Source organism: Sinocyclocheilus rhinocerous, unplaced genomic scaffold, assembly GCF_001515625.1.
Source record: "Sinocyclocheilus rhinocerous isolate Xijiao unplaced genomic scaffold, SAMN03320098_v1.1 scaffold851, whole genome shotgun sequence".
Lineage (NCBI taxonomy): Eukaryota > Metazoa > Chordata > Actinopteri > Cypriniformes > Cyprinidae > Sinocyclocheilus > Sinocyclocheilus rhinocerous.
This window is the reverse complement of record NW_015624573.1, coordinates 675,314-689,332: the sequence shown is the minus strand read 5'-3', so window position 1 is coordinate 689,332 and position 14,019 is coordinate 675,314. Positions and strand designations below refer to the sequence as shown.

The 14,019-nt window shown below is 36.1% G+C and overlaps 1 protein-coding gene across 1 annotated transcript in view; it reads right to left on the bottom strand.

The window, feature by feature from the left end:
- The window catches only part of ttc27 (tetratricopeptide repeat domain 27), a 116,343-nt gene that overhangs the window by 50,808 nt on the left and 51,516 nt on the right, over positions 1-14,019 (bottom strand). Inside the window, exon 10 of the mRNA XM_016558088.1 lies at positions 3,501-3,614. Coding sequence (XP_016413574.1) covers positions 3,501-3,614 — 114 coding nt within the window. The remainder of the gene's footprint in view (positions 1-3,500; positions 3,615-14,019) is intronic.

Sequence of the window (14,019 nt, the reverse complement as noted above, 5' to 3'; positions counted from 1 at the left end):
ACCTTTGTAAGGTAAATTTGGCATTAGACTATGTATCAACTTAACACTCTCGTATCGGCATTGATGGGTCCATAAAGAACCTTTAACATCCATGGGAAAAGTAGTTTTCGCTTTCACAAAAACACACAGCGTCACACACGGCGGGCTAGAGTGAGGAACGGCCGGGGCTAGAGTGAGCTGCGGCCGGCGGATTCAACGAAGGAGCGGCCGGCGGGCTTGCGGCAACCACATGTGACGACCCCGGGCTGGACTCCACTTCATTCACGGTGAAAGTCGATCTAGCGATCCATAGCGCGAAGTTGATGTATTTGGCGTTATGCAAATCATCCCACATCGTGACGTAGACATGTGGGGGCGTGTTAGAACGAGCCATTTTAGGTAGGCGTGGTTGACTCTTAACTTTTATAAAGAATATCTCTTTGGATTTGAGACTTTAGTCTTTGCAACTTTACAGATCTTCTTTATGCACCAAGAGCTTGTAACACTCCAAAGAGAAAGGAAAAATTGAAATCGCATCATATGACCCCTTTAATAAAATCAGCTCACAAGATCTTGACTATGATCAGGAGCAAGCCACAAAATAATTTTTTATTTCCAACTACTAACAAATTACATAGTAACAAATTTTATATTAGTTCTTAAATTAGACAAACTATAGACATCAAAATCTTAGCTTGACTGTCAAGTTTGATGACCTGGAAAGAAAATTAAAAAAATAATAAAATAAAATAGTCATCTGATTATTTTTTTCCCAGTTAGTTGGCCTAAAGTAATGGGCTTTGTCTCTATTCTCTTTTTCTATTCTTTGACTCAAACACCACCTTTCTAAGGGCGGCCATATTGCCAGTCCACCATTTACAGTTTTAAGAGAATCGAAACAAAATGACTGAAAACAGTCATTGTTGCTTAAGGTAACACACAATAGAATAGAACAAAAGATATGTAAAGATAACTTTTGTAGAAGGCAATTTGTACAAATCAAGTTATTTTGTCTTGTAGAATATATGCATCTTTGTTATATAGCTTCTTCAGGGCAGTACTGAAAAAAATTTATGATCTTATTTTTAAAATTGAAATCACTCTTAAGAAAGTGCTAAACACATTCCATATTTGGCTAAAGGGCATGCAAACTTTTGAGAAAAGAGGGGTAAATAAACTATATGTGTGGGTTTGTACTTCAACAAAGTGCTACCTGACTTTCCTCTCTCTCCCTCATCTTTTTAACTTTGTTAAAGTGTTTCGTCCTTCTTCACTCATCTGAGAGTGTGCTGTCACTCTCTCGTCATCGCTCCGGGGCTCTGCTCAGCCGGGATCGCTCTCAGGGTGACTGAACTCACCGGTGTCAGCAGTGGGATTTGCTGGGTGCTTCATGTTTCTCTAACTCCGTGATGGACAGGTGTTTGTGTGACTTGCTGTGATCTCCTGTCGGACTCAAACTTGCCCCTCAGGGTGGCCTCCTAGAGTCCGGCTCCCCCAACGATCTGTCACATTGAGTTTTGGGATGTCAGAGAGCAGCTCCACTAGGCAAACACTTAAAACTTAAAAGAAGGAAGAAAGCAATAAAAAAAAAATAAAAAAAGATTAGAGAGCAATGTGTCACAGCAAACTCTGCTCGATAATGACCTTCCATCAGTCGTAAGTTCATACAGAGAGTGTCTGATCTCACCCTTCAGCTCTATAGGCTCTTAACTGATGATCACCTTCAGCGCTTACGGCCGCGTCTATGGGTGTCACTTGAGCTCAAAAAGAGGGATGTCACCATCAGCCACAGCAAATGGACAAAGTTTAACTACTGCAACACTCCTTTATCTATGATTTGTTAGCAGCAGACAGTGATAACAATAAAAGGAACTAAGTAAAACAAAAATAAAAAATGTAGGGTTTCTCACTAGACTACATTTATATTTTTACTCACTTTTTACTCCCACTACTACTACTACTACTACTACTACTACAAACAACAACAACAATAATGGATTGAAAAAAGTATAATAATTAATATAATTTGGTGTTTCCTACTAGAGTTGTTAATAATAATAATAATAAATAGTAATTAAAATAATGGATAAATTAATAATAATAATAATTCTATTATATTTGGGTGTTTAAATTGAAAAATAAACAGCAAAATAATGTATTATACTAATGACATTTTAGTAATAATAATAATAATAATAAATAGTAATGGATAAAATGTATAATAATTCTATTATATTTTGGTGTTAATGATAATAAATGGATAAATTAATAATGTATTATTATAATTTAATTTTGGTAATAATAATAATAATAATAATGTCTCTCACTACACTAGATTTAGACAGACATATAGATTTTTCACTGGACTAGATTTTAATTTATGACCATTTAAGAAACCTTGCCATTCAAATATGACTGATGACTCTATAACTTAAACCATAACCTTAGCAGTAAACCACTTTCAGAGCAGAACATCCATATAATGTCTGTGTGGTGAGACGGATTTATATTCACAGTCCTACAATGAACAAATTACAGTAAATAAAAAATAAAAAACTGTAATAATGGACAAATTAACCAGTTTCTGTTAAAAAAGTCTTTCTTGACATTGGAAGCCATTAAATTAAATTTGATCAGAAGGACAGGAAGAGCCAGGCTGTCCTGTTTCCTCCAAAGCACAGGGCAACAAATCCCATTCTCCCCCTCCCCCCACATACACAAACGCACAAGAATACACACCGAACATATCAGCACTTCTCTGGTTTTACTGTTCTGGCTTTTCCTCAGTAAAACAAGGACACAAACTGTCATGACAAATGACAGAGGAAACGGGAAGCAGCCAAAGGGAAGCTAAAGCATCCTCCTCCCTCAGGCTTATCTGTCCATTTCTCTTGCCCACACACAAATGCAACAAAAACAACAGGAGGAAATCTGGGATCTCATTTCTCTGGGTGGTGTGAAATTTTGGAATCATTACACTGAAGCCAGTAAATGTATGAATCAACATACTGAATGAAGCCATCACTACCTTTGCAGCTCATATTCAAGAGGAGAATGTACACTCCTTACTGCCTCAGACTAAAACAATGACTACTGAGTCTCTGGCTCTTAGAATGAAACCGTTTACACAACCATTCAGAAGTGGTTGGTAAGATTTGTTCATCATTTAAGGCTGCATTTATTTGCATATTGTGTGAATATTGTAATCTATTTTAAAATGTAATTTATTCCTGTGAATTTTCAGAAGCATTACTACTTAGGTGTCACATAATCATTTCTAAAATCATTCTAACATGCTGATTTGGTGCTCAGGAAACATTTCTTATTATAAATGCTGAAAACAGTTAGGCTGCGTAATATTTTTGTGAAAACGGATTCATTTTTTTTCAGCATTTTCGATTAACAGAACATTCAAAAGAAAAACATTTATTTGAAATATAAATTCAATTTTTCTTTAGGAATATTATAAATGTTTGTACTGTCACTTTTGACCAACATGTGTGTTCTGAGCTGTACTTTACCTGTGTTTGCATCATGGCACGTTCAACTCTCCGTGAGCTTCCTCTCTCCAGCTTAGTCCTCAGGCACAGTGATGTCACTTCCACTGCCCAGAACTTTGGCCGAGACAGCAAACACTGAGGAAGAGAGAGAGGGTGATGAAGATATCACTCACGGTGACATACAGATTTTTCACATCCCACTTTCATGAATATAAAATCATATGTGCAACTATATCATAAACCAATAAGAGAAATTCCTGTCACATTCTCAATCACAGTGACAGCAATCACACAAATACCAACAAACATTTAAAAAGGTATCTACAATACACACACCACTCCCTGAATACAGAGACACACGAGAGATCATTGGCCTGTATCACATCAGCAGAGCGGCAGGTAAGCGAGGGTTAGAGGACTCAGATGGAAATACTTTCCGACACACGTTACTGGAAAAGCATCCCGTCTTAACTGGAGCAAGACCGACACGTCAATACTGAATGAAAATATATGAGGTGTCCATTTTAAACAGCATAAGGCATTCTAGAAATCAAGAAATATACATCTGTGCCTGGGAGAAGGATTTTAAGTGGTAAATACTGTTGAGCAAACTTTAAGGGGGTCTGAATACTTTCCGTACCCACTGTATATGCATTTGGCAGAAAGTGACTTATGTTGCATTCAAAGTATCATTTTTTATCAGTTCTTTGCTAGTGCCATGCTGCTGTTGGACCAACAGGAATTAAACAGGTGCTTAACTGTAAACCCAATTGTAGCTATTTTTTGTTTGCTTGTTTGTTTAATCAGTTCTCTTGCTTTTCCTAGGAATCAAACCTATGACGTTGTCATTGCTAGTGCCATTCTCTACAGTTTGAGCTATAGGAATAAAATTAAAACTACATTTTAAACCAAAATCTCAGTGTTTTAAAAAGGTCCATGTTGTTTGTTGATTAACTAGTGCTAGTGATGCATGATAAATAAACTAATTTTTATATAATCATCATATATTATATAGTTATATCATGGCCAATACCCAATAAATTAGCAATAATAAAATAAATAAAGATACTAAAAAAAAAGACAAATATATAAATAATCAAATATTAAGTAAATACACTAAAATAAATGCTACAGGTGAATTCAGGGCATTGCAACACCATATTACACAGTATAAATGTTACTCATTTAGAGATTTGCTTAGGATTATATTTACATTTATATTACATTACATTTACGTTTAGCAGACGCTTTTATCCAACAAAAGAGCAATGATATGCAAGTGCTATAACAAGTCTCAGTTAGCTTAATGCAGTAGCAAGGTTCTTTAAATCATATAATAAAAAGAAAACAGATAGAATAGAAAAAGAATAGAGCAAGCTAGTGTTAGAGGCCTTTTTTGCTTTTGTTAATAAGTCAGAAAGTCAGAATGATAATTGTATAATAAATAAAAAGAAAACAAATAGATAGAATGCAAAAAGATTAGAGAAGCAAGTGTAAGTTTTTTTTTTAAAATTTTTTTTAAGAAAACAAGTAGTTAGTAAATAAATAGATTGCAAGTCTAAAAGTGGCAAGTTTTTTTTTTATGGTGGTTAACCGTGTCAAAAGCAGCGGACAGATCCAGCAAGATATTAACAGTGTTAATAAACAGTGTTATTAAATTTGTGTTTTTAAAGATCAACTCTGAAATGTAAGAATAGATCTTTATATAGACCCAAGCCACATCTAATTCAAATATGTGCTTTTGGATCATTATAAGATAAAATAAATTACAAGTTAAATGCTTTAATCCTAAGTGACTCACAGTACACTTAATACAGGCACTGGCAGCACATGAAATGCCAAAAATATTCCTTACATGGATGAAACAAATGCTAAAAACCAAGAGAATTTGCTATTGGATATTGAATTTGCTATTTGGTTCGTAAATTGAGGCTCCCGAGCTGTGCAGAGGAATTAGTGGCAGAAGCAGAGAACAGATCATGGTATCACAGCACCAATAATAAGAGAAAGACAATGGTGAGTCTACCAGGAGTACAGTAAGATACTGAACCATCAGACAGTCAACCATTGTCAGACCTGTGAGCAGTGTGAGGATCAGCTCTGTTTTTGTAGCCAACCGGGGAGAGATGTAAGAAGAGAAAGGGAGAGGAAGGGTTGATCCTGGTCTTCTTGGAAAGCAAGAAAGAGTATGAGTAATGGAGTATTTGTAGTCAATGAACAAAAGGTCAGTTCCTGAGTATGACTGCGGTGTGTGTACATACACGCATACATATATATGCCTCATGATTTCAAGCACTATGTCTGGCGTCCTCCCCTCAAAGCATTTATTATAGGAAAGGGCAACAGCACTTCGGTACCCTGCCCTACAAAGGGGAAGAAAGGAAAATGAAAAAAGCACCAGAGTGTTTACATGTGATTTATGAGGACTTCAAGCCTGACTCATCAAACTCCTGCTCTTAAACCCGACATACACTTTAAAGCCTTGCCATCTCCCATTTTAACTTCAAAGATCAGATATGCTGTGAAACACTGCTCACCCTTATCCTCCCTGCTTTTACAGCAATTTAATATGTGTAAGACACAATTTACTACAACGTCATCAACACATATGAAATATGCTTTTTTTATATTCAACTATTTAGGAAAAAGTCTGTTGAAAACACACACAGAGAATATATATTATTTACAAATGTGCTCTACCAATTACAGTTGTTCGAATTCAGTTTTTATCTGACTATTTGAATCAATACCCTTTTCACATCAATAAAAAAAAATTGTGTTATTTTAGACACAATGTTGCCCGTTTTGCTAAATTTTGCCAACGAAAATAAAAAGACAGAACAGAACTGTTAGTCTCTGAGCAAAACACAGCAGCATTTCATTTCTTAAACCACGTTTTAAACAAATTGGGTGAACCATTAAATTTTATGTTGAATCAAACAAAATATTTCTTGCTGAAGCTACTTTTTGTAATGCCTATTTGATGCTTTACACAACAATGACTTTAAATTATCTTTTGGGAGTAATTTCTCAGCCAAATTTGATGTGCGATTAATTTGCAATTAATTAGATTAATTAATCGGCACATCATGTAAATAAAGTAAATAAATAAATAAATAAGTAAATAAATAAATAAATCTCGATACGCAAAATTTTTTTATCAAAAGCAGCAAAGTATCGGTGACTTCATGGTACATATATACATACACACACATATATATACATATATATATATATATATATATATATATATATAAATAATCTTTTTTTTTTAAGATTTATTTTTTGGCATTTTTGCCTTTATTGTGATAGTATAGTTTAGAGCTGACAGGAAGCGAAGTGGGAGAGAGAGAAGTGGGTGGAATCCTCGAGCCAGTATATTTTAAATCATATTTATAGACAATGAAGCACAAACTCAATGAACTAAGAAGTCTGACATTTAAATATGCTGCTAACGTTGATGAATTTGTCTTACAAGAGACCCTTTTTTTAAGGAGGAAAATGGGCCCTGCTGAGGAGTTATGTTTCTGTAAGAAACACACCAGTCTCCTGTGGTCCATTTTCTCCCTGTGTGTTAGCCTACTGTATGGTGGGGGTCTATATTTATCTTTGTGGAAACGTCTATATTTAAATTCACCCATACTGTAACAGGCCTCACCCCAACTCTGTCTACAGACACAAGGGCTCCAGAAAGACTACAGAGCGAGAGAGTGTGTCACCAGTTGAACTGCCTACCCAGACAGCATTTTCAGGCATCTTTGGCAAGCTCACAATGCAAAGGTTGTTCCAAACAGTAGGCAGAAAAGTTATGCTGCCTCATAAGACACTTGATCTATGGCATGTATAATCACAGATAAGGCAGCCTCAATGCACTGCGTCTAGCTCAGCATTTTAAACAATGGCAGAAATGTAATTGTATTGATAGAAAACAGATTTTTCTAATTACAAAGGCACAATGGTTCTCAGACAAAATAAGTACAAATACGAAGTGTTTATGTTAGCCCAAGTCACTTTTCAGTTAGGATGCCATATTAGAAAATATCTTCTAGACACTAGAGAGCAAAACGTTCAAGGTTTGGTAAAGAGCCAGAAAGATCTAATTTTTCAGTTTTGCACTATCCTTCAATAAAATAAACCTGGCTATGTCTCTGAAGCGCTGATGAACATAATGAAAAACAGAGACAATTCGGCTGTCTCCAAACGGGCCGAACGTATCAGATGGAAGGGCAGAAATTGTTAGTGACATAAGCATTTTGGCAGTCCATCTTTTGGAAACTCAAGCTGATAATATGTGGATTATTTTGTCTTTTTCCCCAGCAAAACTTCCTGAGTTCCCTCTAAGTTTGTGCTATCTATCTTTCAGAGGAGCATAACCCAGGGTGCATACCTGAGGTCTGAACCTGATAACACAAGATCCCCAAGGTGGCAAAGAACGAGCAGCGCCACCCGAGGTCAGACAAAACCCAAACTCACTCAGACCATAACTAAACTGGGATCCACAAAATTGAATACAATTACAGAAACACCTTCAAAACAAGCAGCTTTACAAAATCAGAAACAGTCAGGAAGAGAGGAAAAGCCCGCAAATGTTGGTGTGTTGAAAAGGCAGTGGGCTTCCAGAGATAAGTCAGCATTCTCATTTGGTTTGAAGATGGATATCTATCTAACAAACCTGATTTTATGTGTGATACCAGGACAAAGCCTTACAAAGTAAAGGAAGTAGAAACTGTTCTCAGCACAGCACAGTGGGTGACACTTAGTCCTATGCTGTGAATACACACACACACAACGAGGGAGAAATGCAACATTAAAGTATACATATATACTCAGCTCATGAAAAATGGGGGCAAAAACAAAAGTGTTGCGTTTATAATTTTGTTCAGTGTATATAGTACACACACATATACATATATACTTATATTGTGTGTGTATACTTTGCACAAAACAAATTCCCACCCCAAGAGGTCTCGCTGCTCACTGCAATGCCAAGTTGACAAGATGATTATCACAAAGCTGTTTCCTTCCCTTGGGAAGAACAACCATCAAGAAACAACTTCTCAAGCTGCTAACCCCTCCCACTCCTTACAGCATGGCACCTCTGTTCCTCTCCGCACACTTCTGCCGCTCTGTTGCTATGGTAACAGTATCAGGGCTCGGCAATGGGAGGGAAAGCATTTTAATCACCAGACCAGCCCAAGACTGAGACAGTGTATGGTTAGTTTCTTTGCAGAAAAAAAATCTATATTGGGCGACTTGGCTTTAAAGGAGACCTATTATGTGCCTTTTTACAATATGTATTATAAGTCTCAGGTGTCCTCAGAATACCCCACAGATCAATTATTATATCATTTTGAAAATGCCTATTTTGAGTGGAAGCAGAAACACGCTGTTTGTGTGCATGTCTCTTTAAATGTTGCTGTTGCTGCTGTTCCCTGCCCCCTTTTTCTAGAATACGGTTGTGCCTTTACAACTCGTACCTCTGATATTCTGCTAAAACACATTGTTTGGTTTTGATTATCATGCCTAAAATGCTGAAAACATGCGTTTTAAACCATATTAGTTTAAACTTCTGATATATGATTTTCATTCATCATGACTGGCTCAAAACCCTTGATCATTCACCAATTTCATGTTTCCCCAATCCCTATAATCTTTTTTGGCAAGTGATTTTATTTTCACAATTGTTATCTGTTGTATCATAAGATGTATGCAAGAGTCTGGTGATTTTAATCCTCCAGGAAGCTTCCAGACTAGATGAAAGACAATGATTCTTGAGGAACTCTGTGTACCTTCACTCCAGATCCGAATTCAAAGCACCGAATTCTCTCAGCACCGTGAGAACTTAGACAAGTAATATTTTGACTTGTGCAGGGTCTACCGTAAGCATCCTGGGGGAAGTCGACGTTGCTTTCCATTTTTTGACTTTATGCACCTGGACTCTGATATATGAAAATACAAATTAGTGGATGAAATCAGTCTAGTTTTTCAACTTCAATTGAAGAAATTAATATTTATGGGGATCTTAACCAATAACTACAAAAGCAAAAAATAAATCACAATTCGAAAGTATTTTTCATCTGATGAACTCCAAACTCTAAACTCTAGAGCATTATTTCAAGTTTAAAACCAACTTTCAAACCAACCAAATTAACCAATTTTTGGACTTGGGTCAACAAAACTTTCACACCCTTAATCATAACAAAGTACAATTTAAACAACAACAAAAAAATTAATAGCCAGTCTTCTGGATACTAATGTATAAGACTATAAAAAGAAGTATGACTCTGTGAGCGACTCAGAGAAGCTTGACATCACTAATAAAAGCACAGCTGGAATAATAAATGAGCTAAAGCTGCAGCAGGCTGCCTGTAGAGACACCCGTCCAAAGACGAGGCACAGAACGGTAGATGTGAGCAGTAGCAGCACAGCTCTTCTATGGTCTTTCCAAGAGAGAGAGACACCATGAGAGATGGAGGGAGAGGGAAATTTAAGAGCTGCCTAAATGAGGTGTTCAGTGGCCCGAGTCTTTACCTTTATTACTTTAATTACACAAAGAAAGAGTAAAATGTCCTCATTTCTGGGAATTAAAAAAAAGACTTTAGGCTCTTTCTGTAGAAGTTGAAGGCATGACCGACTCTGAAACGCTATTGTGAAACTCCTTGAACATCAGTCTTTGCTTTCTACCGGTTAATTACAACAAAACCACCAGCAATATAATACAAAGTTCCTTATTCACTGAGGGCTGCATACTTCTTATTACTACTGCTGAAGTGGCGCAAGGCAAGAGCGGAGAGCAGGAGACTCTGAGTCTAAGATGTCATTGAATTGAGCAATAGAGGGAATATTAGATCATTTTGTGTGACAATTAACGTAAACAGTGGATTTCTCTTGGGGCACAAAAGCACAATGATTACACAACCTGGAAAATGATTACAATCTTGACAGTTTTTCAAATTCCAAGAAAAAAGCATTTATAAGTACCATGTGACATAGTTGACCACATGGTTTACTTAGAAGCAGAGCCAGTTATCATTTAGTTTTACAGATGTATTTCTCAAAAAAAAAAAATGTATATGTATAGATGTCTGTCTGGAAACAAGGTATATTTGTGATTGTGGAAAAAAAAACACATTGGTATTCTTAAATAAAATAAGTGTAATTTTAGATCTATATTTGGATAACAGAATAAATAAAAATTACCTGAATTAATTTCTTAAAGTGAACTGACAAAAGATAGTTTTGAAAAATCATACTAGTACCAGAGTATAAATAGTAAAAACAACATAAAAAGTACAAGTAACTGGTTCCCAATGAGCGAGTATTTCTTAGCCCACCAGAATGAAACAATCACTACAAAATCCTGCGTCAGCGTCACTGATCAGGCAGCACTTTGACGTAAGGTGGTCTACCAAACAGATGATGTAAGTGAGGACTATCATATGTTGAAAAAGATATCCTAACATTTCATCTTTAACCAACTGGCACACTATGCTGCCAAGGCTTGTCTGTGAGCCTGTGTAAATATTCCTTCACTGTCAGATCACTAATGTGTATCTGCACAATATCTATGATGAAAGACATTGAAAAAGAGACAGTCACTATTAGCAGAGCTGCTACTGTAACACAATCTGGCTGCCACAAAGTATTTATATGCAGATTACTTTCATCTGTGAGGTGTGTTGGTAAAAACCTCAAAGAGGGCTACAAATGCAATACAGAAGCGTTAAGGTACTCTGAATAACAAAGTGTCAGACATGATCTCATAGCGTCAACATCTTTATCTTCAGTTCAAATGTCATTTAATTCTAAAGCAGGTGGCCCAAGTATGATGCCATGCACAGGCTGAAAAATGATTATTTTTGCATTATATCATTTAAACCTGTCGATGACAGCTAAATAAAATACAGCTGTAATGCATCGCCATGACTTCATGGGGAACCGGTGCGTCACTAAACTGTTGAAAGAAAAAAAAAAACGGTTTATTATCTGTGGCTACATTATTGGTTCTGATGCAATACGTCTTCAATAGCAGGCTTACAAAAGGGGGAATGCTGGTTTAAAAGTCCATCATTTCTGAATTTAAACTGACTTTGAATTGAGGATTAAAAGAGAAAGAAAAAATAGAATTCAGAATCGTAACTCAAATTTGAATTTAGAATAATAGAATTACTTTGATTTCTAAAAGTAAAATGAAGTAACATTTAAATAAACTCATAAACAGTATCTAAAATTAGTGCCATTTCTAACTAGAAAATGAAGGCATGTCAAGACAAACTTTGAGTGAATCCTCTGTCTGAAAGTTTCAAGTTCAAAAAGGTCTTACACCTCTAGGCCTTACAGACAAATAAAAATATATGTTTTGAAATGTCACCAATAGAAAAAAAATAATTAAAATTATACAATTTATTTATTAGAATTTTAATAAAATAATAAAATAAAATAATAATAAAAATTTAATAAATTAATAAAAAATAAAAAAAATTTAATATATATTTAATACATTTATAAAGCAGGCCCAAAATGAAATTACCTGAATTTCTCTAACTGTAATCAAGCAAATTTAAATTCTGTTCATTCCAATTCAAGTTCCTGCATTTTGTAGCCAATTCAATTCTAATCCAAACAGAAAAGGAGCCAAATCTTCAATTTGACCCTGTCCCTGAAACCACTTGAGTGCTAACCTCCAAACACATCTGGTCAAGGCATCATCCACTGAAAATGCTGAAGACTTCTGACTGTTGAAACAGTCCCAAGATTCTGCATTGTTTAAAGAAGCTTCCCTAAAGTCCTCTTGCGTCAGAATGAATCTATCTTGTCACAATCGCTTTAGCTCATTTGTAAAACACATGCAATCCTTTTTGACCTACATGCAGTTTAGTAAACTAAAGAGTCAAAGCACCCCCTGTTGTCAATGGTTGTATAATCTACCATGAAATTCTCAATTTTCAAAATTCGTTCTGGTGAACAATGTTGACAACAAAGCCCCATGACAAAAACTAAAGGTGGACAGCAGAGGTCCTGTGAGGTTACCATCCAATATCAGTGTCTCTGAGCTGACGATGAAAACATGAATAACCAGCTTTGAAGGGGCACCAGCTTTGCTATGACTCAAGCACCTCAAGGCGTTTGGATATGGCAAGGGTCCCTAACAGTGAACAACAGCTCTAATTCAGCAAGACAGAAATCCCAGACACGCCAGGTTCTACATGTGCACAAGCCTAGTGTTGGCAATAGGGTGGTGTGATATGTCTTTAGTCCAAGATGTACCCCTGAGCGAAAGAACAGAGTTGGGAAAGAGAAGGTCTTGGCTTAGGAAGGATAATTTGTTGTGAGGTCTTGAAGTTGCTGATCAGAGTTGAGTAGACATATTAGAGGAAAGAAGTCCTACCCCCTATGGAACATGCTAACTGGTGAGCAATGAACCATGTAAAAGCCTTCAACAGTGACAGGACAACTCAGGTAAATGGGAAGGATGACGTCCTTCTCTATTTTCTTAGTAGCTGGATGAAAGGTGCGCCCCATTTCTTGTTATTTTGGGAAACCTTTCAAGAGAAGCCCTGAAGGTCCTAAAGGAAAATTCAACAGTGAGGGTACAAACCGAACAAAAATAATTAACAGACGATGACTTAATCTCATAATAAAGTTTGTAAAGACCTAATTCCACATGTATTTATTTAGAGATATACATGAAAAGCAAGGACTCTGGTAAAGTCATTAGGCTCTTGTGGAACTAGAAGATTTATGGCGAAACAGCCACATAAACGCCATGGCTATAAATTAACCCCAGCGGCTGACCCGCTTTCAATCAGAACGGTTCCACTTTCCAAACAGATTTGAGAGCTCAAGTTCAGCCTGAAATGGCCAGTCCTTCCTGGAAACCATTCTGAAGCCAGTAAGACGACTTGAGCCAGCGCACGTCTGGGCCGCCATGATATCATTCTGATTACAGCAGGTGCTTCAGACACATAAACCTTTCAGTGAATGAAGAGCCACATGAAGATCCCAATTGATCAACAAAACGAGAGACAGACCTTTGGTTCAAATATTAATTTATCACCCTATAAACAGAAACTGAAAATGGCAGGTAACATTGTAGTGTTATACAGACCCAGTACAGATCCAAATCCAGTCCATCCAAGCACAATAACTGCAGAAGCTAGAAGAAAATGTACAGAGAAATTCTGGTACAAAAACTATACTTTGATTATATTATTTATTTTAATTATAATATAATTTTAATATAATACAGATTTTAAAAATAATAAACAGAAATCAATTAAATATAAATCAAATTGTATAAGTTATATTAAAGGGGTCATATGATGTTGCTAAAAATAACATTACTTTGTGTACGCGTTTGAATCGTCAGTGGCAAATTCTTTAAATATAAAAAAAACATACTTACTGTCTGTGAGTCAGAACAGCCAGCACTGTAGTCTAATCTCCCAGGAAACAGTCCTCCATAAAATGTGCTGCACACATCTGAATATTTGGGTTGAACTGTTCTGGAACAATGTTGTAAATACAACTTAACCACTGA